The sequence below is a fragment of the Pongo abelii genome, chromosome 15, assembly GCF_028885655.2.
Source record: "Pongo abelii isolate AG06213 chromosome 15, NHGRI_mPonAbe1-v2.0_pri, whole genome shotgun sequence".
NCBI classification, from domain to species: Eukaryota; Metazoa; Chordata; class Mammalia; order Primates; family Hominidae; genus Pongo; species Pongo abelii.
In genome coordinates this window covers 93,214,662-93,238,151 of record NC_072000.2, presented here as the reverse complement: position 1 = coordinate 93,238,151, position 23,490 = coordinate 93,214,662, and the positions used below count along the sequence as shown (strand labels likewise).

Sequence of the window (23,490 nt, the reverse complement as noted above, 5' to 3'; positions counted from 1 at the left end):
TTCCCAAAGAAAAACACACATACTGTCTGAACGTATCCTTTTTATTGATACATAATAACTTATATTTATGAGGTACATGCAATATTTTGATACAAGCATACAAGGTATAATGATCAAATCAGGGTAACTGGGGTATCCGTCACATCAAACATTTATAATTTCTTTGTGTTGGGAATATTTCAAATCTTCTAGCTATTTTGGGATATACAATAAATTATTAATTATAGTCTGAGTATATCTTGATTCATGGATACGTTCCAAAAAGGAAGAGCCTTTTTCGTGTATACACTCAAAAAATCTAGATAAATTCTGGTAGATTTCTGGTAACAATATATATGTATTAAAACAGAAATTAAGTTTCCTTTTTTAAATCATAGCACTTCTTTTTAATATACTGCTTTCTGTTATGGAAGTATAGCCTTTTGCTTAAAGAAGATATCTCATTTGAATTATATATTATTAAAATGTGATGCTATTCCCGAGTAAGCCAGCCCTCTTGGGGGTTTAACTAACTAAGCAGTAGCACAGTACAGTGGGAAACACATGGACACCATTGGGATCTGGGTGTGAATCTGAAATCTGCCACTGCCAAGGGACGCAGAAATGGAACCTCTTTAAGCCTTGGGTTCCATTAGAAATTAAGCTGCTTGAGGTACAGGTTTTTGTCTTTTACTCATCATTACATCCTCTGTGCCAAAAACAGGGCCTGGTATATAGCAAAGGCTCAATAAACAGAACATCAGTCATGAAAAAAATGAGTGAGGAAGGCGGGGTAGTTGGGAGAATTAGAGAAAGTATCTAAAGCACCTAGAATAGTGGCTGGTACTTACAGGTGCTCAATAATTACAACTCATGAATGACAGTTTATTTTATTTTCGATACAGAAATGACAGTGTAGATGACTTCATATTTATGCTATGAAGAATAACATCTTTATAAATATCTTACGCTCTATCAAGACCCTAATTTATATCACAAATATTTTTAGCCATTTCCTTATTCTCAAAACAGACTCACCTTCCAAGTACAAGCTAGTTATTAGATGTCTTTTGCTTGTTTTCTTATTGTTAAAAATGGCACGTGGTTCCTTTTAGCTTTTGGATACTAACTGACTTGCAACACAGTATTAAGTTTTATTTCCCCCATATTCTTCATAGCTAAGATAGTTTTCACAATAGAATATCATTAATTTTACAGCAATTGTACCAGAAACTTGGTGGCAATATGATCTATAAATAATGCACAGGATTTTGTTGCTGTAAAAGCCAATAACTAAATACTTCCCAAACCAGGAGTTATTAAGTGAGTATTTCTTCAATGACTAAATGCCATATTTCAAAACATAAAATAATTCTATAATCTACAATGGAGTTTAATCAATATTCAGCAATAAATTAAAAGTTTTAAAAACTGTCCCTTGAAGTAAAGATGTATAAATAAATACAGTAATTAAGAGTTTTAAAAAGTCATTTCTTTCAGGAAGATGAGGTTAGAATTTCCTCATTTATTTGTACTTTTTTTAAAACAAAGAAAAAAAAAGAACAGATCAGATGATAAATTAATAAAGAAAGAGAATACCTTATCAGAGATTGTTGCAAAATTAAAATGCGGTTCATACATATGGGGTGCTAATGATGATGCAGTTTGTAATAGTGCCCGTGCCTGTGTATAAAAATAAAGAAAAGAAAAACCAGAGGCGTATGAACATATATCAGCACTATATTTGTGATTTTATTTTTGGTAAAAGAATTCTTTACCTATGACAGGACTTAAATAACATGAGCCTGTGATAAATACAGACAACATTCCTCATGAAATACAATGACTTCATGAAATACAATTAACTACCGATACCTTGCCAAAATTCTGTTAATCATAAATGCTTTATAAGACACAGAAAATAAGAGAACTGAAAATTCAGAGTACATTTAAAGTTATCTGAGAACCAATGTTCTCTTAAAGTTTATATTTCAATATGACATACAATTTGAAATACAATCTTCGCAATACTACAACTTTCTTCTTAATCTAGTTTTTACTTCTGTTGATTGATTAAGCAGGCTCTAATTACCTGTTCTTTAATGTAATAACAACCAAAAAAACCACTGTAAATTTCAAAGCCCAAAATTCTGTGCTGGATGACAGTGAGCAAGTATTTAATATAGTGCTGATTAGTTTTGTTAGTGAGACAGCAATTGAATATGACAAGCTTTCTGTTCTCTAAGACACTCAAAATATAACATTCACATGATTTTTTTGCGATCATAGGATCATACAATGCAGAGACCAGTGAGTAGCATGAGATGCTTATACATCATTAAGACCACAAATTCAACATTACAAGCTGCTAACAACCCCTCAACTTGTAGCTACATCTAAAACTTCTATCCATGACCCTGAAGACAAATTTGTATACCTTTTTTAATGGAAAACAAAATGATATCAGCTAATATAGAATGAAAGATATAATTTTTAATAAAATGAAGTTCATATTACGAAATCTTTCACCAAAACATTTCAAGTCAATTGCATGCTAGAGAAACTACAGTAAGTAAGAGGAAAAGAAAATCACCAACATGGGAACAGAGAAAAATCACAAAAATCACTTGTTTCATCATATGAATACAGGCAAAGTTCCTGACAAAACAAGTGTCCATTTTAGAACAGTCTGTAAACTACAAATCCATCTTCCTTACTTTGGGAGAATTTATGCAATAAATTCATCCAATGACCTTTCTTTCCTCGTTGTTGTTAAAAGTTTATCATTGTGCTTAGAAGACCAGGCTACTGTACTGGCATGCTGTTCGCCATGTCTGTGACCTCTGGTAAAGTTACTCACCCTCCTCAAGCCTCCGTTTCTTTATCTCCAAAGTGGGGAATGTAATAATATTTGCCCTTGATTGCCGCTAACATTGTATGAACATATTTAGAATTTTAAACTTTTTGTTTTACATATATCATTATAATAATACAATTTATTAAGCATCTACCAAGTGCTCCATCCTATGCTTCTACTATGCCAAGTGCATGATCAAACAATCCCTTCAAATCACTACTGTTACACTCTATTTTATGTATCATCCATTCGTTCCACAAATACTGACTGAGCATCTACCACATGGCAGGTACTGTTTCTGATGCCGGGAATATAACAGTTACACGACAGATATGGTCACTCTTTTCATGCAGCTGACATTCTACATCCTACACATAAATATGAAAATATCTGATAAAGTGGTAAATACTGTGAAGTAAAAAAGTAAGAGATGTGATAACACCCAAGGGCTCTTTTAGACTGATGGGGGAGATGACCTTTCTAAGGAGGTGGCATTTAATCTAAGACCTGAATGACATGAAAGAAATTTGTCATTGCAAGATCTGAAGGAAGAACACTCCAAAGGCCCTAAAGGAAGACAGAGCACTGTCTGTCTGCAGAGCAGCAAGGCAGCGATGTGTCTGCAAGTCAGTGGGAAAGAAGGAGTGGCAAAAGATGTGGTCTGAGAGGGAGCCAGAGGCCAGGTCACGTGGGGCCTCATAGGCCACGGTCATGGTTTCAAGTCCAGATTTTATTTCAAGTTGAAGGAGAAGGCACTAGAGGATTTTAAACAAAGTAGTATTAAACAGTCTTCATTTAAAAAAAAATCTCTCAGGTTGTTCTGAGAAGAGTGTGTCATAGAGTGCACTTCCTTGCTGATGTCAGTGGAAACAAAAAGACCAGCTAGGAGGCTCTCATAGTAGTCCATGCAAGAGATGAGAACAGTCTGAAGAAGGGTCGTGGGAATGCAGAAAGGTGGCCAGGCTCAGAATGTGATGGGACTCTGAGGTCAGAATGACAGGGCTTGCTGAATATGATGTGGGCGCAGGTGTGGCAGGGGGAAGCAATAAAAAAAAGAGAGGTTTCAGGGGTGGCTCAAAGGATTTTGGCTTGAGCAGTTATGTAGTAGACAGGGGATGGTGACTGGTAGAACATTTCACTAAGATAGGGTAGACTGGGGAGGCTCAGATTTGTCCTAATAAAATCAAACGTTCTATTTTGGACTCAGAATGGTTAAGTAACTTGTCCCAAGGTCACACAGCTAATAGACAACAGAGCTGGGATTCAAATCCACGCCTGTCAGATTCTAGAGCTCATTTTAAAATAACATATGCTGTAACGCTACCACACGACAACTTTTCTCTGAAGAAAGCAGACGGCCCAGCGTGCCGCTGCCAGTTCACTGACCTGTTCAACGTGGCCCTTCCGCATCTCCAGCACAGCCAGGTTGTTGTAGGCCTCGGCGTGGTGGTTGTTGTTGACCAGAGCCAGCCTGAAGCACTGATGGGCCAAATTTGTATCTCCTATTCCCTACAAAAGAAAGCCCATGTTCACACCCATGGGTCCATTTACTTCCTCCTCCCTTCTTTCCTCTGAGGTATCTCTTCTGCTACCAGACAAAAAGCATCAAGTACCATACAATTATAGAAGTCAACGTGAATTCTACATAAGTGGATTTAACCTGAGAATATAAAATGAGCCACAATGACTCCTAGAAACTTCTAAATTGCCCCGTAAGACTACAGCCAAACCTGAATTTAGGAAAATTCCTGAAAATTTCTTCAAACTAACTTTTTTGTTTGTTTTGAGACAGGGTCTCACACTTTGTCACCCAGGCTGGATTGCAGTGCTACGATCACAGCTCACTGCAGCCTTGACCTTCTAGGCCCAAGTGATCTTCCTGCCTCAGCCCTCAGAGTAGCTGGGACTACAGGTGTACACTACCACACCCAGCTAATTTTTAAATTTTTTGTAGAGACAGAGTCCCACTATGTTGCACAGGGTTGTCTCAAACTCCTGGGCTCAAGCAATCCTCCTGCTTCAGCCTCCCAAAATGCTGGAATTATAGGCATGAGCCACTGTGTCTGGCTCAAACCAATTTTCTATAACAGAAATTATATCAGTAAGACAACATACCACAGCTACATGTCCCAAGTTGTACCAGACATCAGCTGCCTCTTCTTCATTTTCAGCCAAAGAAAGGGCACGTTCAAATGAGGTCAGAGTCATATCATACTGCTGGGCATAGAAGCAACACAGCCCCAGATTGTTAAAAAGCTGGCCGTTATAAATGCCCATCTGCAGCAGCCGCCTTTTCAAAAAAGAACACACAAATTTTGGTGTCAGACCAACTTTGTAAGTTTTAAGACATATATATATATTTTACATAGTTAAAAATGAATTCATCTTGTGATTTTTGATACTCCTTAAGAATATAAATATGTGTTATAGTAAATGAAAAAATGTTTAAAGCAAATACAAACACCTCTCTTTTATAATGGTACTAGTCATGGGGAGTGTGTCTAGAGACAAAGACAAACAACTGATCTAAGTTTTCTCCCCAAATGCTTTATTAGAGAACCAAAATAAGAAATAGTCACAAAAAGTAAAGCCCATGCACTTCAGCTTTATAAAGTTTTGCTGCCCATAGGGTAAATTCCTAAAACCTAATCTAATTTGAGGACTGCGTTTAGCATTAACCTCTATGTTTTCAGCTCAGTTGGATCCCATTTTTGGCTCTCTGTACTTTGTGCTTCAGCTGTGTCTACTGAACTCCAGTGAGCTTCCACTGAGGAAGACAAGACCATCAGTGGATCCTTACATTATCCACTTAGCTTTCACACTGCAGCTCAAGAGCCCCATTTGCTTCTATGCATAATTAATCCCATGGGACAAAGGACAAGCGAGTTCATATAAGCAAATGAAAATCCAGCCCAGCTGCCGTGAGAAACCCATGACCCACTTTGGGGGTTGGGGAGTAGAGTCAGCTGCAGGTGCACAGAATAGTGTTCTTATTATTACATTTTATGCCCCAACACATATTTGGAAAGAACCCTTGTCAGCTGCCAGTCATCTCTTTCTATATTACCCAAGGGCTAAAGAGGAAATCATAATTTAAAAATTAATTTCAGAAGTCATATGTAGGATGAAATAAGTACTTAAAAGAGAATCAGTGAATATAATTTATTTAGACTGAAAAAATATTGGGACAAGAACTGACAATGCTGCACAAAACAGGTGATTCTGTTTCAGGTCCTCATCAAGGTTCAGAACATGGGGCCAAATGCTCTTTGCAAATCTTTTCACCTTTCAATTTCAGTGTCTTTATGTTTAATGGTATTAACGGAGGCAATGATGATGAGAAGTTTTAAGTAACTATTAAACTTATTGGTTGATGACAAAATGGCTAACACATACAATGACAATAAGGTTTAAAACTCAGTCAGTTGTCCAGTGTGTTTCTGCAAGATGCCAGACATCTGCATGTTTCCAAATTATTGGATGTCACTTCAATGCTCATTATACATCTCGGTGTTGAAATTTTAGTTTCATAAAGACATGGCCTATACCTTATTTCTCTATACTTTCATTCCATCTTTCTTATTATTTTATCAATATTTCACAGGAAAGTGGCTCTACGAATTGGATGTGAAGTGCACCTGTAAAATCGGAGAGCTATTTCTGGCTGATCAGAATAGAAGTGGTTGCTTCCAATGCATGCGATGGCTTCCACATGAGTATTGTCTTGTTTCAAAACTTCTTTGTAGTATTCGGCTGCTGATGACATATTGTTCATTTCCTATTCTCCATCAACAGAGAAGAGCAATATTTTATTAATATTGGAGAAGAAATTATTTTTTTCTGACTGATTTAAGTCCATTCATTCAGTAAGTATTTATTGAGAGGCTACCATGTGCCAGACTCCATTCTAGACCCTGGGGATACAATATGAACAAAAAGAGAAAGTCACTGTCCTCAGGGAGGTGACATCTGGTATGAAAGGCAAACAAATATGTAATATAAGAGAAGGTTAAGTGCTGTGAAGAAAAACAGAGCAGGAGAGAGAGAGCAGGGAGAGTGTGCTTCAGAAGGGGTGGCGGAAGGGGCCACTTTGGAGGAGGTGCTATTTGAAAAGACCTGAGTGAAGTGAAGGATCAAGCCCTAAGCATATCTGGGGGAAGCTCACTCTGGGCAGAGGGAAGAGCAAATGTATGAGCCTGAGAGGGTAACGTGCTTGTCACATATGAAGAACCACACCAAGGTAAATGAGGCTGGGAAGAGGGAAAGTGGCACAAAAGGAGATGAGAGGCAGCCAGGGCCTTTGTAAGCCATGGTGAGAACTTCAGATTTTTTTTTCTAGTTGAGAGAAATCCATTAGGAGAGGAATAACAATCATATTTGCATTTTGAAAGAATAACTTGACTGCTGCATGCTAGACATACCAAAATAGGAAAGAGTGGTAGCAAGAAAATCAAGAGTCCAGGAAAGAAAAGACAGCAACCAAGACCAAGCTTAGAAATACATACAAAATGAAAAACTAAATAAACCTTCTATAGTTATTATATATTCTTTCTAAAATGCTGATAATCATAAATGTATGCATCTAATGTTATCAATGAATGTTATATTTCTCAAGTGCACCTTCAAGGCCCTGTTCAGGCTCCACATCCTTCATGAAGATTTCCCTAATGCCTTCACTTCACATAGCTGTCTTCTACCTCTCAACTTACATGGTGTTTATTATGTGAACTCGTTCTCATTAGAGAAGGACTCATACTTTTCATTAAATTTTAATCATATCAAATATAAGAGACTCTATTGATTGTAAGAAGCACCATGCAGTGCTTTTTTTAAACAGAATTTTTATTTGATCCTCACTGATATTTAGACATACTCATACACAGATTGCATCACAGATCACTCTTTTGCATACTTTGCGGTAAGAACGTTTAAAATCCACTTTTAATATTTCTTAAAAGTGCTCCACTATTGTCTCCAAGATTTTCTTCCAACCTATGGACAGTCATTCTGCTGTGCTGATACCTGTGTTTTCTTGATTTTCTTGATCTTACCAGCAGGTGTCAACAAAAGCTTTCAGGCAACAACCCGTAATAATTACCAGGTTCACCATGCTCCCAAGAGTAATTACCCAAGTTTCCATATAAGCAGACTATGACAACTACATGGCAACTGCCACTTGGCCATAAAAAGATGCTATCCATTTTAAGATGTATCTCAAGTTCAGAGATGTTAAAATGTGAAAAAAATGTGTTTTTTAGAGTCCATGAAATATGGTAAATTCCTTTAGAGCAAGATCATATGTGCCATTTCTTAGCACAAAATTTAGTGTTCTAGAAACTGAAAAATTAATAAACAAGAATTAAACAACTCTAAAAAATGTTCTTAGCTTCTCATGTTTCCATTAGAACAGAGGTTCTCAAATGTTTTGGCCTAAGATTCCTTTTAAACTGTTAAAAATTGCTGAGAAGAAGTTTTGTTTATGTAAGTTATATAGATTAATATTAGAAATTGCAACTGAGCTATCTTTAAACATTTACTTATTAATTCATTCTAAATAACACACAATAAACCTATTACATGTTCACATACATAACATTTTTATGAAAAATAATAAGCACTTCTGAGTGGAGAAAGTCTGTAGGTTGTACAACTATGTTTGTGACAGGGTAGATTAGTCTGTTTAACCCAGAGAGAGAAGGTTGTTAAGTACTTTTGAGCATAGGTCTAAAGCCAAAAGCTCCACTTCTGCTTTTATCTGTAATCAAGCTAATGGTTTGACCTCCATTTGTCGAAATCTTGTATCTCTTTCTCAGTTGGTTCTCAACATGGAGGAACAGGGATGTAACTTATCAGTCCTGTAAAACCCTAACAAAACATTCACCAGTTGACCCAAATCTATGCTTTATATATATTTCTTCATGTGCTTTATATTTGAAATTGTTTTTCAGAGCCAACAGCATCCCACAGTGCTAGGCTTCAGTGTTACAGCTTCCAAAGGTGGCAATACCCAATGCAAAGAAGGCTCAAGCCTCAATAATCCAGTTGGTTCAAGACTTTGGGTTCTATAAAATTACTTTTGAATACTTGTATACTTAATCAATGGACACAGAAATTAATTTATGTAATCTTGAGGAATTTTAGACTGAAACACCTATTGTACTGACAACCTCATATGTAGTTTTTCAATTAAGTTTTATAAACTTATAAAATACGTGCTTATGCTAAATAAATGTAAACCTTACAAAAGGGTACAAAATTAAAAGTAAATGCCCCGTCCCCAAATTCCAGTAGGCAGAGGCTCTGTTAATAGTTTCTTGAGTATTGTTCAGGAAATTTTGTTCATACATAAGCATACATATGGGTGTGCATATTTTAACCATAAACAGAATCACTCTATACATTCTAATATACAGTTTGTTTTTTCACTCTCAGTGTCTTGACTCTTTCCATATCAAAACCAAAAGCTTTACATCATATTTTTAAATAATACTTCTGCATAGTGTTCCATCAATACATAGACCATAACTTATTAAACCAGTCCCTTTTTGTTCAAGCATATGTTTCCTTTTTTTTTTTTTTAACCAAAATAGATACTATAAAGACATCTTTGTACAGATCTTTGTGCACTTGTATGAAAATATTCTTAAGGAAAATTCCTAGAAGTAATATGGCCAAGTCAAAGAGCATGCACATTTTAAAATATCATCAATAATTGCAAACAACTTCCAAATGTTCATACATGGAGCTTGTTTCTCTACACCCTTGGCAACACTAGATAACATAGAACTTCTTCATCTTTGCTGATCTGATTGAGTGAAAAATGGCTTATCACTGTTGTTTTAGTTTTTTATATCTTTAATTATGACAGAGGTTAGGCATTTAACACATCAGATATTATGTATATTTCTCTTTCTGTGAACTGCCAATTCATATTTTTGTCTGTTCTTCTATCTTATCCTATCTTTTGTCCCTCCACGATTGTGTGTATGAGAGTCTTGGGTGGAACACTGCCCTCCTGGACACAGGAGAGCTGGAGGCTGAGGTGTGGCTCAAGAATCCCTGGGCACTGACTGTGTTCTATTCCAGATGAAAAGAACCTGTGTTGATCTTGACCATAGTTCAAAAACACCAGAAGGCTCAGTGTTTATAAACATTCTCTTCAGAGGAAAAGTATAGATGGCTTAATTAAGTTCTTCCAAATAGGTGTCACCAAGCCCTAAGTACAAAAGGGGGGTGGTATAGTCAATGCAGCTAGAACTTGGTTGTTGTCTCGTCTCTGTGGTGATTTTACTTTCATGGAGAGGGTCAATGGCCACTGTGTAGGCTGAAAGGAAACAAGAGCCTAAGGAAAAGCCACACCATGACATGGAAATACCTCGTTTCCATGTTTACATTCTTGACTAAATAGATGAGAATGTGTGTGTGTGTGTGTGTGTGTGTGTGTGTGTGTGTGTGTTTAAATCTCCCATTTTCAGCAATTTTTAAGCAATGTTTGGTTTGAGGAAATCAAAAGCAGTCTTTTGTCTGCCCCAGGTATGCCAACTATTTTCCCTGTTTGATATTTTTATCTTTTGTTTTGTTGTATAGGGGTTTGGTTTCTATTTTTCATTTTTGACATTTAGAAAGTTTAACTTTTACATTCTCAAATTTATCAATCTTCGCTATTATGGCTTTCTGACTTTGTGTCATGATTAGAAAAATCTTCCTCATTCCAATTTATACAAATAATTCATCTGTGTTTTCTTCTGGAACTTTCAATGTTTTATTTTTTGAAGTTTTAAATTTTTAAAGTTTTAAATCTGGCAGTAATTAATAGAATAAATCATTACTCATCCAGCTCTATTTTTAAACTATTTATTAAATAACCAAGTAATGCAATTGGCTTAATAGGCCATCTTTATCACATCTTAAATTTTCATATATATGAACACACATTGACTCTATTTTGTTTCTTTATTCCTTTATCAGATTTGTTTAAATTTTACTAGTTCTAGAATAGATTTTATTAATGTAGACTTAAAATTACATTTTCAACTATATAAATGCCACTTCAAGTATATAATAAATTTGGTATCGAGTGATTTTTACAGTGGTTATTTTTTATCCAAATCACAAAATGTAGACACAAAATCTATAATTACATTTTTAAATTATTATCATTATTATTAAAATTTTTATTTTTGAGATGGAGTTTCACTCTTGTTGCCCAGACTGGAGTGCAATGGCACGATCTTGGCTCACCGCAACCTCCGCCTCCACGTTTCAAGCAATTCTCCCGCCTCAGCCTCCCGAGTAGCTAGTATTACAGGCATGCGCCATCAAGCCAGGCTAATTTTGTATTTTTAGTAGAGACAAGGTTTCTCCATATTGGTCAGGCTGGTCTTGAACTCCAGACCTCAGGTGATCTGCCCACCTCTGCATCCCAAAGTTCTGGGATTAAAATAAAATTAAATAACTGCAGAAAATGAATGCTGCAGTAGTTTTCAAATTTTGTTCTGCAACAGAATCAATCACCTAGTGGGCTTGCTAAAAATCCAGATGCCTGAGTCCCACCTTCCAGGACTTCTGATTCAGAGGAAGAGGATGGGTCATACTTCCCATCCACTCCCAAGGTAATTTCATACACAGTAAAGTTTGAAGACCCCTAGAATAACATTTCCAGGGTAAGGTTTTTAATTGCAAATGCCTTTCAACAAAGAACGGCTAAAATTAAGACCTGTCTTTCAAATGAATAAACAAAATACCTCAAGAAAAACTGAAACTACCAATGAAGAAATCTGGCAAGGATAAATCATTTTAAACAAACAATGAACAATAAGCAGTTCAACATATTCATCCTAAAATAGACAATATTTAAAAGATATCTTCAACAATGAAAGATAAATAAAAAGAAGAGAACATAAAGGAATGGAATCCCTCCAGCCAGGGCCAAACATGATGTATGTAACAAAAACCCTAAAGGCACACACGGTGCAGGCTGCGATGCTAAAACCAATTTACTGATTAACTGGACATTTACTCTCTCATGAAGAGAAAAATAATACACTGGAAATCTGACTTTGGTGTGGTAAACCTTGACATAAGGGAAATTAGCTATGCAAATTCAAGGCAAAAGACTGAAATACTGCCACCAACTATTTCAAGTCTGTGCTTAGTCCTTGATCACTCTATTTGTGCATGATTGTCCCTACAGCTAAGATGCTTTCCTCTCCACTCCTTTCTTCCTTCAAGTGTACAGTCAACTTAGAGCAGGGAAAGGTTGAGAAAAGGAATCCACTCCAGAGCTACTCCGTATCACAGCCACAGCAACAATGACTGTAACAGAGGCTTGGAAGGAATTCTTCCGACCAGCAAGCATGCAATAAAGATGTGATAGTTCTCTAGCTCTTTCTGCTAGCACTTCCTGCCTAAGAAGAGAGGGGCAAAAGGGTTGAAATGAGCAGAAGGCAAGGGCCTAAAGGTCAGAGCTCCAATTGCACTGGCATAGTCACCATCGGAATAAGCATGAATCCCACTGGTTAAGGTTGTTGGTCAAAGTTTTATTCATACTCAACTTAGAGTCCAGAATATTTTCATTGATTGATCAAAGGCTTCTGTTTATACATTTATAAAAATTACATTTCAAAAGGAAATCATAGTTTTTCTAGACAATGTTAAAATACTTTTATTTTAAAAGTAATGCATGTTTATTATGGAAAATCTAGAAAATACAGAAAGTATAAAAAAATTCATACACTATCACCTAGGTATAGAAGCTATTAATATATTCCATTCTTTTCTAATAAATTGATTTCAAAATATCATAACTAGCACTTTCAAGGAATTTCAAGAAAACAGAGATATGTCTGTTCAATATTACATTGGAAGTCCTAAGCAGTAAGACATATTTTTAAAAGTGGTAAAATAACTGAAAGGAAGAGATGAAACCATCTGTATTTGCAAATGATGATTGTTTTATTTACTTAGAATATCCAAGAGAACCTATGAACAAGATCTTAAAATTTAAAGAGTTGCTAGTATCAAAAAAACTTTTAAAAAGTAATACATTCCTATCTGCCAGAAATAATCGAATAGAAAATACAAGAGAAAAAATTAAGGATTCCATTCATACTTATACGTAGGAATACACCTGCATAGAAAAAAGTTAACATAGCAGGCCTGAGACCACTATTCTTAGAAAGGCCCATATCTGGGAATTTGGCTGGTTCTCTACATTGATATGAAATTTCCCCAAATGATAAGCGTAGCTTGCTACACCTAACCTCTTTGCATAAACAGTGTGGTTTGTGCTGAATGCCTGTTTACTTCTGGGAATTTTTGCTGTGTGATAAACAGTGTGTGATTATATGACCAGCACCCAATAGTAACCATGGATACAGAGTCTCTAATGAGCTTCCCTGGTAGACATCACTTCTCATGAGTTGTCACAACTTGCTGCTGGAAGAATTAAGTGTGTCCTGTGTGACTCCACTGGGAGGGAGCTCTTGGAAGCTTGTACCTGGTTTCCTCTGAACTTTGCCCCAAGAGCTGTTTCCTTTTACTAATTTTACTTTGTATCCTTTTGCTGAAATAAATCATAGCAGTGAGTACAACTGCTGGCTGAGTCCTGTGAGTCCCAGTAAATCACTGAATCTCAGCGTGGTTTGGGGGACCCTTAACACACCATCTTTCTGGAGATAATTACAAAATATTTGCTGAAGAACAAAAAAAGACCTAGGTAAATGGAGAGTTATATCATGATGGAGAATGGGAAGAAAGGCGGCCCACCCACCCACTCCCCATCATTCACACACTCAATGTAATTCCAATCAATATGCCTCCAGGGATTTTTATGGCTCTTGATAGGCCAATCCTACAATCAATATGGAAGAGCAAAGGGCCAGGAAAACCAACTGTAAACAAGAAGAAAAAGGTGGTAGAATTTGCCCAACTTGATATCATGAATTACTGTAAAACTATAGTAATTAGACAGCAGGGAAGATATCTCAACGGGACTTTTCATAGAATTTGACGACATGACTCTAAAATTTATAAGCATGATGCCAGAAGTTCGAGACCAGCCTGATCAACAAAGTAAGATCCCATTTCTGCAAAAAGTAAAAAAAAATTAGCTGGACATGGAGGCACAAGCCTGTAGTCCCAGCTACCCAGGAGGCTGATGTAGGATCACTGGAGCCTAAGAATTTGAAGGCTGTAGTGAGTTATGATTATGCCACTGCGATCCAGCCTGGGCAACAGAGTGAGAACCCATCTCTAAATATATATATATATATATATATATATATATATAGAGAGAGAGAGAGAGAGAGAGAGAGAGAGAGAGAGAGAGAGAGAATGTAATGTAATGTCAGTATCAATTTTTGTCCATTTGTGGAAGATATATTTTGGGGCTTTCTATTCTGTTCCACTGGATTGTTTGTCCATTCTTATACCAATGTCATAGCAATGCAAGAATCACCTAATACACCATCCAAGAAAGGATTAATTATCAGAATATAGAACTCAAATAACTCAACAAGAAAACAAGCAATCCAATTTAAATATGGACAAAAGACTTGAATAGACATTTCTCAAAAGAAGACATACAAATAGCCAACAGGTATATGAAAACATGCTCAACATCACTAATCATCAGGGAAATGTAAATCAAAACCACAATGAAATATCATCTCACCCCAGTTAGAAGGGCTATCATCAAAAAGACAAAAAATAACAAATGCTGGCAAGGATGTGAAGGCAGGGGAATGAATGCTCATACACCGTTGATGGGAATGCAAAGTAGTATAGTTGTTATGGAAAACAGTATGGAGGTTCCACAAAAAAACTCAAAATAGACCTACCATATGATCCAGCAATCCCACTGCTGAATATATATCCAAAAGAAAGGAAATCTGTATATCAAAGAGATATCCCATGTTTATTGCGGCACTATTCACAATAGCCAAGATGTGGAATCAACCTGAGTGTCCATCAGTGGATGAGTGGATAAAGAAAATGTGGTATACAGACACAATAAAGTAATATTGAGCCATAAAAAAGGATGAAATCCTGTCATTTGTAGGAACATGAATGGCATTGGAAGTCATTATGTTAAGTGAAATAAGCCAGGCACAGAAAGAAAAGTGCCACATGTTCTCACTCATGCAGTAGCTAAAAAAGTGCATCTCACGGAGGTAAAAAGTAAAATTATGGTTACCAGAGGCTAGGAAGGATGTGGGGAGACTGGAGGATGAAGAGAAGTTGGTTAAGGGGTACAAAAATATTTAGACAGAAAGAATACGTTCTATTTGATAGTACAGTAGAGAAATTATGGTTAACAATAATTTATTGTATATTTCAAAATAGCTAGAAAAGAATTGTAATGTTCCCAACACAAAGAAAAGATAAATGTTTGAGGTGATAGATAACTCAATTACCCTGATTTGATCATTACACATTGTATACAAGAATTAAAATATCACACGTACCACAAAAATATGTACAACTATTGTGTATCAATAACAAAAAAATAATAACAACATGAATTACCTCATAGATTCTTGCAATTCCACAGAGCAGGGTTACTTCTCCTGGAAACTTATCTAAGCCTTGTTTGAAAAGATTTAAAGCAGTCACAGGTTGATCCAATGAGACATAAACCTAAAAACAAGATACGTTTCAATAAAAGTATAGGTTCTTAAAATAATAATATTTGTTATGACATTTATAATTATTGATTAGTAACAAATTATCTCCTAGATATTACAGTAAAGAATTTTGAGCTGGGTATGGGGGCTCACACCTGTATTCCCAGCATTTTGGGAGGCTGAGGTGGGTGGACTGCTTGAGACCAGGAGTTCGAGACCAGCCTGGGCAACACAGTGAAACCCCATCTCTACAAAAAATACAAAAATTAGCTGGGCATGCTGGCATGTGCCTGTAGTCCCAGCTACTTGGGAGGATCACTAGAGCCTGGGAGGTCAAGGCCGCAGTGAGCTGTGATCGCACTGCACTCCAGGCTGGGCAACAGAGTAAAACCCTGTCTTTTAAAAAAAAAAAAAAAAAAAGAAGAAAGAATTTTCAAAAATGTGCAGGATTAATTTTCAATAATGACGTTATAGTTTTATCTCCACATGTTATATATAAAGCATTCATTCATTTATTCTCTAACAAATGCTTTCTGTGAGCTTACTATTGCCAGAGACTGGCAATAGTAATTAGACAAGAAAGAATCAAGGGAAAATCTTTTTAGGATAGAACAAATATGATTATGTCTATAGGCTGGCATTAAGAAACCAATTAGGAGACTGAGGTTAAAGATGCTGAATAAAGAGGAGATGACCCATGGAACAAGGCCTGAGAGAGATAGGCAGTGGACAGGTCTTTCCAAAACAAGAGAGGACACAGGTTTGTGAGGTCAGGGAATAAAGCAAGTTAGCACTTAATGGCTTCCACTTTGTTAGCAATTAGAACATTAGCATGAGTAAACCATACACGTAATAGGAATTTCTAAAACAGTATTATTATTTTATGTGTGGCAACATAAGATTATGACACTTTTTTTCCATGATTTTCGGATCCACTTTCTAAACAGTAAGGGTGTGCTTTGAGAAAAAACCCAAAAGGATACAATAGAAAACTATTTATCATTGAAGTTTGAGATGAGAGAGAGAGGTTTGGATAATAACTTTTCAGTTTTTACCTTATACACTTTTGAACTGTACAAGTTCTATATTTTAAAAATATAACAAATAATATATAATTAGTATTTACATAATCTAAAAGGTTTAATTTTTAAATTAACAATTAAGAACTTTAAAAAGCAATGTTCCTAAAATCTGCTTGATCTCTTTCCTTTATACATATATAACATATGTAAATATATATTATATAAAAATATTTATATTATATTACTATATATAATAGTATACATTATAGTAAACATGCTATATAGTTATATATTTATATTATATATTTATTATATAACATATATTTATATTATATATGATTATATATTATTTTTATATATTTATAATTATATAATCTTATATATTTTTATATAAATTAAATATATATTGAATTTCATATATATATATATATATATTTTTTTTTTTTAAGAGATGAGTCTCACTATGTTGTCCAGGCTGGTCTCGAACTCCAGGACTCAAGCAATCCTCCAGCCTCAGCCTCCCAAAGTGCTGGGATTACAGGCATGAGCCACCAGGGTACATGTGCAGGTTTGTTATATAGGTAAACTCATATCATGGGGAGTTTGTTGTACAGATTATTTCATCACCCAGGAATTAAGCCTAATACCCATTAATTATTTTTTCTGCTCCTCTCCCTCCTTACATCCTCTCAGAGGCCCCAGTGTCTGCTGCTCCCCTCTATGTGTCCATGTGTTCTCATCAGTTAGCTCCCACTTATAAGTGAGAACATGAGGTATTTGGTTTTCTGTTCCTGCGTTAGTTTGCTGAGGATAATGGCCTCCAGCTCCATCCATGTTCCTGCAAAGGACATGCTCTAGTTCTTTTTTATGGCTGCATAGTATTCCATAGTATATATGTACCACATTTTCGTTATCTGGTCTACCACTGATGGGCATTTAGGTTAATTCCATGTCTTTGCTATTGTGAATAGTGCTGCAATGAACATATGCATATATGTGTCATTGTGACAGAACAAAAATCTGCTTGATCTCTATTACACAATAACCATCCATTCATATATTAAAGAAAAACTGTATATTCTACCTCTATATAGTTGTGTAGGGAATAATAGATTTAAACAAATCAATTTATGGAAAAACAAGTGAAGCCAAGTATTTAACAAGAGTTAAATAAAAAGCATATTTTTTCAACAACATAGTGATTATCAATTAAGATGATAGTCAAATAGTGTGACTTAAGCCTTAATTTCAAGCTCTTTCCAAAAAGTTTGCTATGATGCCTAGAAACTTCTTTAAGACTTTAAGTGTAAGCTGGGCATGATGGTTCACATCTGTAATCCCAGCACATTGGTAGGCTGAGGCCAGAGGATCGCTTGAGGCCAGGAGTTTGAGACCAGCCTGTGCAACATAGCAAGATTCCATCTCTACCAAAAAAAAAAAAAAATTATCCAGGCATGGTGGCCTGTGGTCCCAGCTACTCAGGAGGCTGAGAGGGGAGGATCGCCTGAGCCTGGGAAGTCAAGGCTGCAGTGAGTCTTGATAATGGCACTGCACTCCAGCCTGGGTGACAGAGTGACACCCCAACTCAGAAAAAAAAAATTGTTTAAGTTGAATATATCACATATAGAAGATAAAGTTAGATACCAGATAGTTTCAAACATTTTTGAAAGTCATTAAAACATACTAAGACTAGCACAGTAAATTTATATAACTTTCATTTTGCTTCTTTTTCATATGTTAATTTTATTCCCATATTTAGGAACTAGTAGCACTCCCTTTTATATCTCATCTTCTTTTGAATCTCTTTTATCACATTTTTTAATTTAAGAAACTCTAACAGATAAAGCAAAATCATGTCATCACTACCACTTGTGTTTTTCTTTCAAAATAGCCTTGGTGAGGGTCAAGAAGTAACTTTACTCCACCACTGAAAATTCTGGCCAGGCATGGTGGCTCCCACCTGTAACCCCAGCACTTTAAGGAGGCTGAGGCGGGCGGATCACTTGAGGCCAGCAGCTCAAGACCAGCCTGGCCAACATGGTGAAACCCTATCTCTACTAAAAATACAAAAATTAGCTAGGCATGGTGGCGTGCATCTGTAATCCCAGCTGCTTGGGAGGCTGAGACAGGAGAATCACTCGAATCTAGGAGGCAGAGGTTGTAGTGAGCTGAGATCATTCCACTGCACTCCAGCCTGGGCAACAGAGCAAGACTCCATCTCAAAAAAAAAAAAAAAATGAAGAAAGAAAATTCTAGGTGGCCCCATCATTTCTGCTTTGGCTGCAGGTGGCACTGCAGCAGTGACTAGGTCTGGAGTCAGAAAGACTTGGATCTGCATGCTAACTCCTAACCATCAAGTGACCCTGAAAAACTTACCCCTCTTTAAATTTAATTTTCCTTAAGAGTATAAAGGAAATGATAAAACTCACTTTTACAGGGTTATTGTGAGGATTAAATTAAACTGCATATATAATGAACATGATAAAATGTTTTACACTGAGTAGGTGATCAATAAAGGAGAAGTATTACTTTTATTATTATGCCTCAGCCGAGTAACTAGGAACCTATGTAAACACAGTCCCTGTTCTCTACTACCTGCTCAAGTGGGATACAAATGTACTGTAGAAAATAAGGCCTCATTGGGGCCTGTTACCTATGTGAGTAGTGAGCCTATGGTATTTTCTCCTGTCCTAATGGGCAATCTTTCAAATGGGTCTTCTTATTTTTCATGGCAATCAATTTCTTATGAGACAGTTACCTTCCATATGTTCTCATTTTTTCCCTTGCTGTAAAGAAAAACAAGTTAAATCTAAACATAGTAACTTGCCAAATATTCCTGAAGAAGCTGTTCACTCTCCCCATGCAATGGCCAGAATTTAAACATTTATTCTGAGAAGGCAGATTTCACTCAAATTAAGATTTACTTACTTTTGCCAAGTACAGAAATGTATCTACCATTTCCTGCTGCTTCAGGGCTGATTTAAACTGTTTTTCTGCTTCACGATACATTCCCAACCTACAAATAGCAATTTTAAGAATTAGACATTCAACTTAAAAATAAACACCACATCATACCCTGAGGATGAATAGAGACAAATTATAAGAGGAAGCACATACCAAGGAAGGTAATGTTGCACATACACATAAATTAACATGTTTATTTATACAGCTTAGCAATAAGTTGCCTATCTCCCATATTCACTGGCTTCTAACCCCCAAATGGTATGTAGAGTCTGTCTGAAGCCTAGTCACAGCAGGACTAAGATAATAGCTGCTAGTAAGCCAGGTCACATCAGTTCACCACCCAAAGAGCTTATAATCAGCTGGACATATGGCAAGTGACCTGAATAAATGCTTAGAGTCTCCATATTACTGGAAGAGCTGAAGGATGACATTTATTTGAAAATATCTTCTGCTCTGAGACAAAAGCACATTTTTAAAAGCTATCTTTAAAAGCTATTCTGACCTAAGTAATAATTAGTACTTGGGTAATATAGTTATACCATTTTATTATTCTAGAAATCTTGTTTTCCCGTATTAGATATCTGATACTGATTGTCCTAGTCTATGAATCTGAGATTTGCTCCTTGCCTAAATATGACTGTCCTGATGTAAGCAGTGCCTACCTCTTATACCCAGGAAAGAATCTGTTGCCACTAATTCAATCATTAAAACACACACAACTTTCAACAGGTCTATTCATTCATGTCCTTAATAGACCTGTTAGGCTTACTCATAATCACTCATTTTTAGCTATCTGAGAGCTACTCAGATATGATAATGTTTTATTTTGTGAAATCAAATCAAAATGATATACAGTATGCTCCATCGTGCTACTTTCATTTAAAGGCTTGAAAGAAGAGCTCTTTGATCATTTTTCATAACCTTAAACCTTAAGCATTGGTGTGGCTGATGCCCAAATAGCTATTGGAGGCCTTGGGATTAAAGTGGTTAAAGGCTAAAGTGAGAAGATGTGGGACATGGCAGAAGCCCCTACCTCTTCAAAGGTCCCACAGTTTCACAGGGAGTATTTATAAAATGTTATCAAAGAACTCTAAAGTTCTAAAAAACAACATTTTTATGTACATAACTTCAACTGAACATGCAAATCTTTTTCCTTCTTTTGAGATAGAGTCTCTGTCGCCCAGGCTGGAGGGCAATGGTGGGATCACAGCTCACTGCAGCCTTGCCCTCTGGGGCTCAAGCAATCCTCTGTCTCAGCCTCCCACGTAGCTGGGATTACTGACATGTACCACTACGCCCGGCTAACTTTTGTATTTTGTTTTGGTAAAGACAAGATCTCACCCTGTTGCCAAGGCTGGCTGCAAACTCCTGGGCTCAAGCTATCCTCCCACCTTGGCCTCCCAAAGTGCTGGGATTACAGGCATGAGCCACCACGCCTGGCCATGCATGCAAGTCTTAAACACGTGACTGAAATACAGTCACTAAATTCCATGAATTTAAATTATCCATGAGAGTCTGTGTATTTTTATCTAACTTGTTTCTTTCCAAAAATGATTTAAAAGGGATTACAATAAAAAGATACATATAAAACAAGAATATGAAAACAGAAATAGATTATTTTAAAAACAATGTAGATAAATTTTAAAAATAAAAATATAATCAGAAATATTGAGCTACATGAAAGCCAAAGAACCATGTTTTTTATTACTACAGCCTTAAGAGATAACTTAATCTAATACTATCAAAAAGGAATCCACCACATGAATTCTTGTGCAAAGAAAATGCAGCATGCGGGGAGGAGCCAAGATGGCCGAATAGGAACAGCTCCGGTCTACAGCTCCCAGCGCGAGCGACGCAGAAGACCGGTGATTTCTGCATTTCCATCTGAGGTACCGTGTTCATCTCACTAGGGAGTGCCAGACAGTGGGCGCAGGTCAGTGGGTGAGTGCACCGTGCGCCAGCCGAAGCAGGGGCGAGGCATTGCCTCACTCGGGAAGCGCAAGGGGTCAGGGAGTTCCCTTTCCAGGGGTGACAGACGGCACCTGGAAAATCGGGCCACTCCCTCCCGAATACTGTGCTTTTCCGACGGGCTTAGGAAACGGTGCCCCAGGAGAATATAGCCCACACCTGGCTCAGAGGGTCCTACGCCCACGGAGTCTCGCTGATTGCTAGCACAGCAGTCTGAGATCAAACAGCAAGTCGGCAGCGAGGCTGGGGGAGGGGCGCCCGCCATTGCCCAGGCTCGCTTAGGTAAACAAAGCAGCCTGGAAGCTTGAACTGGGTGGAGCCCACCACAGCTCAAGGAGGCCTGCCTGCCTCTGTAGGCTCCACCTCTGGGGGCAGGGCACAGACAAACAAAAAGACAGCAGTAACCTCTGCAGACTTAAATGTCCCTGTCTGACAGCTTTGAGGAGAGCAGTGGTTCTCCCAGCACGCAGCTGGAGATCTGAGAACGGGCAGACTGCCTCCTCAAGTGGGTCCCTGACCCCTGACCCCCGAGCAGCCTAACTGGGAGGCACCCCCCAGCAGGGGCAGACTGACACCTCACACGGCCGGCCAGGTACTCCAACAGACCTGCAGCTGAGGGTCCTGTCTGTTAGAAGGAAAACTAACAGAAAGGACACCCACACCAAAAACCCATCTGTACATCACCATCATCAAAGACCAAAAGTAGATAAAACCACAAAGATGGGGAAAAAACAGAGCAGAAAATCTGGAAACTCTAAAAAGCAGAGTACCTCTCCTCCTCCAAAGGAACGCAGTTCCTCACCAGCAACGGAACAAAGCTGGACGGAGAATGACTTTGACGAGCTGAGAGAAGAAGGCTTCAGACGATCAAATTACTCCGAGCTACGGGAGGATATTCAAACCAAAGGCAAAGAAGTTGAAAACTTTGAAAAAAATTTAGAAGAATGTATAACTAGAATAACCAATACAGAGAAGTGCTTAAAGGAGCTGATGGAGCTGAAAACCAAGGCTCGAGAACTACGTGAAGAATGCAGAAGCCTCAGGAGCCGATGCGATCAAATGGAAGAAAGGGTATCAGCCCTGGAAGACGAAATGAATGAAATGAAGCGAGAAGGGAAGTTTAGAGAAAAAAGAATAAAAAGAAACGAGCAAAGCCTCCAAGAAATGTGGGACTATGTGAAAAGACCAAATCTACGTCTGATTGGTGTACCTGAAAGTGACGGGGAGAATGGAAACAAGTTGGAAAACACTCTGCAGGATATTATCCAGGAGAACTTCCCCAATCTAGCAAAGCAGGCCAACATTCAGATTCAGGAAATACAGAGAACGCCACAAAGATACTCCTTGAGAAGAGCAACTCCAAGACACATAATTGTCAGATTCACCAAAGTTGAAATGAAGGAAAAAATGTTAAGGGCAGCCAGAGAGAAAGGTCGGGTTACCATCAAAGGGAAGCCCATCAGACTAACAGCGGATCTCTCGGCAGAAACCCTACAAGCCAGAAGAGAGTGGGGGCCAATATTCAACATTCTTAAAGAATTTTCAACCCAGAATTTCATATCCTGCCAAACTAAGCTTCATAAGCGAAGGAGAAATAAAATACTTTACAGACAAGCAAATGCTGAGAGATTTTGTCACCACCAGGCCTGCCCTAAAAGAGCTCCTGAAGGAAGCGCTAAACATGGAAAGGCACAACCGGTACCAGCCACTGCAAAATCATACAGAAATGTAAAGACCATCGAGACTAGGAAGAGACTGCATCAACTAACGAGCAAAATAACCAGCTAACATCATAATGACAGGATCAAATTCATACATAACAATATTAACTTTAAATGTAAATGGACTAAATGCTCCAATTAAAAGACACAGACTGGCAAATTGGATAAAGACTCAAGACCCATCAGTGTGCTGTATTCAGGAAACCCATCTCACGTGCAGAGACACACATAGGCTCAAAATAAAAGGATGGAGGAAGATCTACCAAGCAAATGGAAAACAAAAAAAGGCAGGGGTTGCAATCCTAGTCTCTGATAAAACAGACTTTAAACCAACAAAGATCAAAAGAGACAAA

At 37.3% G+C, this 23,490-nt stretch overlaps 1 protein-coding gene across 7 annotated transcripts in view; it reads right to left on the bottom strand.

The window, feature by feature from the left end:
- The window catches only part of TTC8 (tetratricopeptide repeat domain 8), a 60,307-nt gene that overhangs the window by 1,302 nt on the left and 35,515 nt on the right, over window positions 1–23,490 (bottom strand). For 4 of the 7 annotated variants that reach the window (XM_009249382.4, NM_001132332.2, XM_054529710.2 and 1 more), the window contains 6 exon segments: window positions 19,413–19,500; window positions 15,365–15,475; window positions 6,475–6,614; window positions 4,952–5,126; window positions 4,223–4,345; window positions 1,579–1,662 (listed from right to left, as the gene is read on the bottom strand). In XM_009249382.4, the coding sequence (XP_009247657.3) occupies window positions 1,579–1,662; window positions 4,223–4,345; window positions 4,952–5,126; window positions 6,475–6,614; window positions 15,365–15,475; window positions 19,413–19,500 (721 nt within the window). 7 annotated transcript variants of the gene reach the window in all.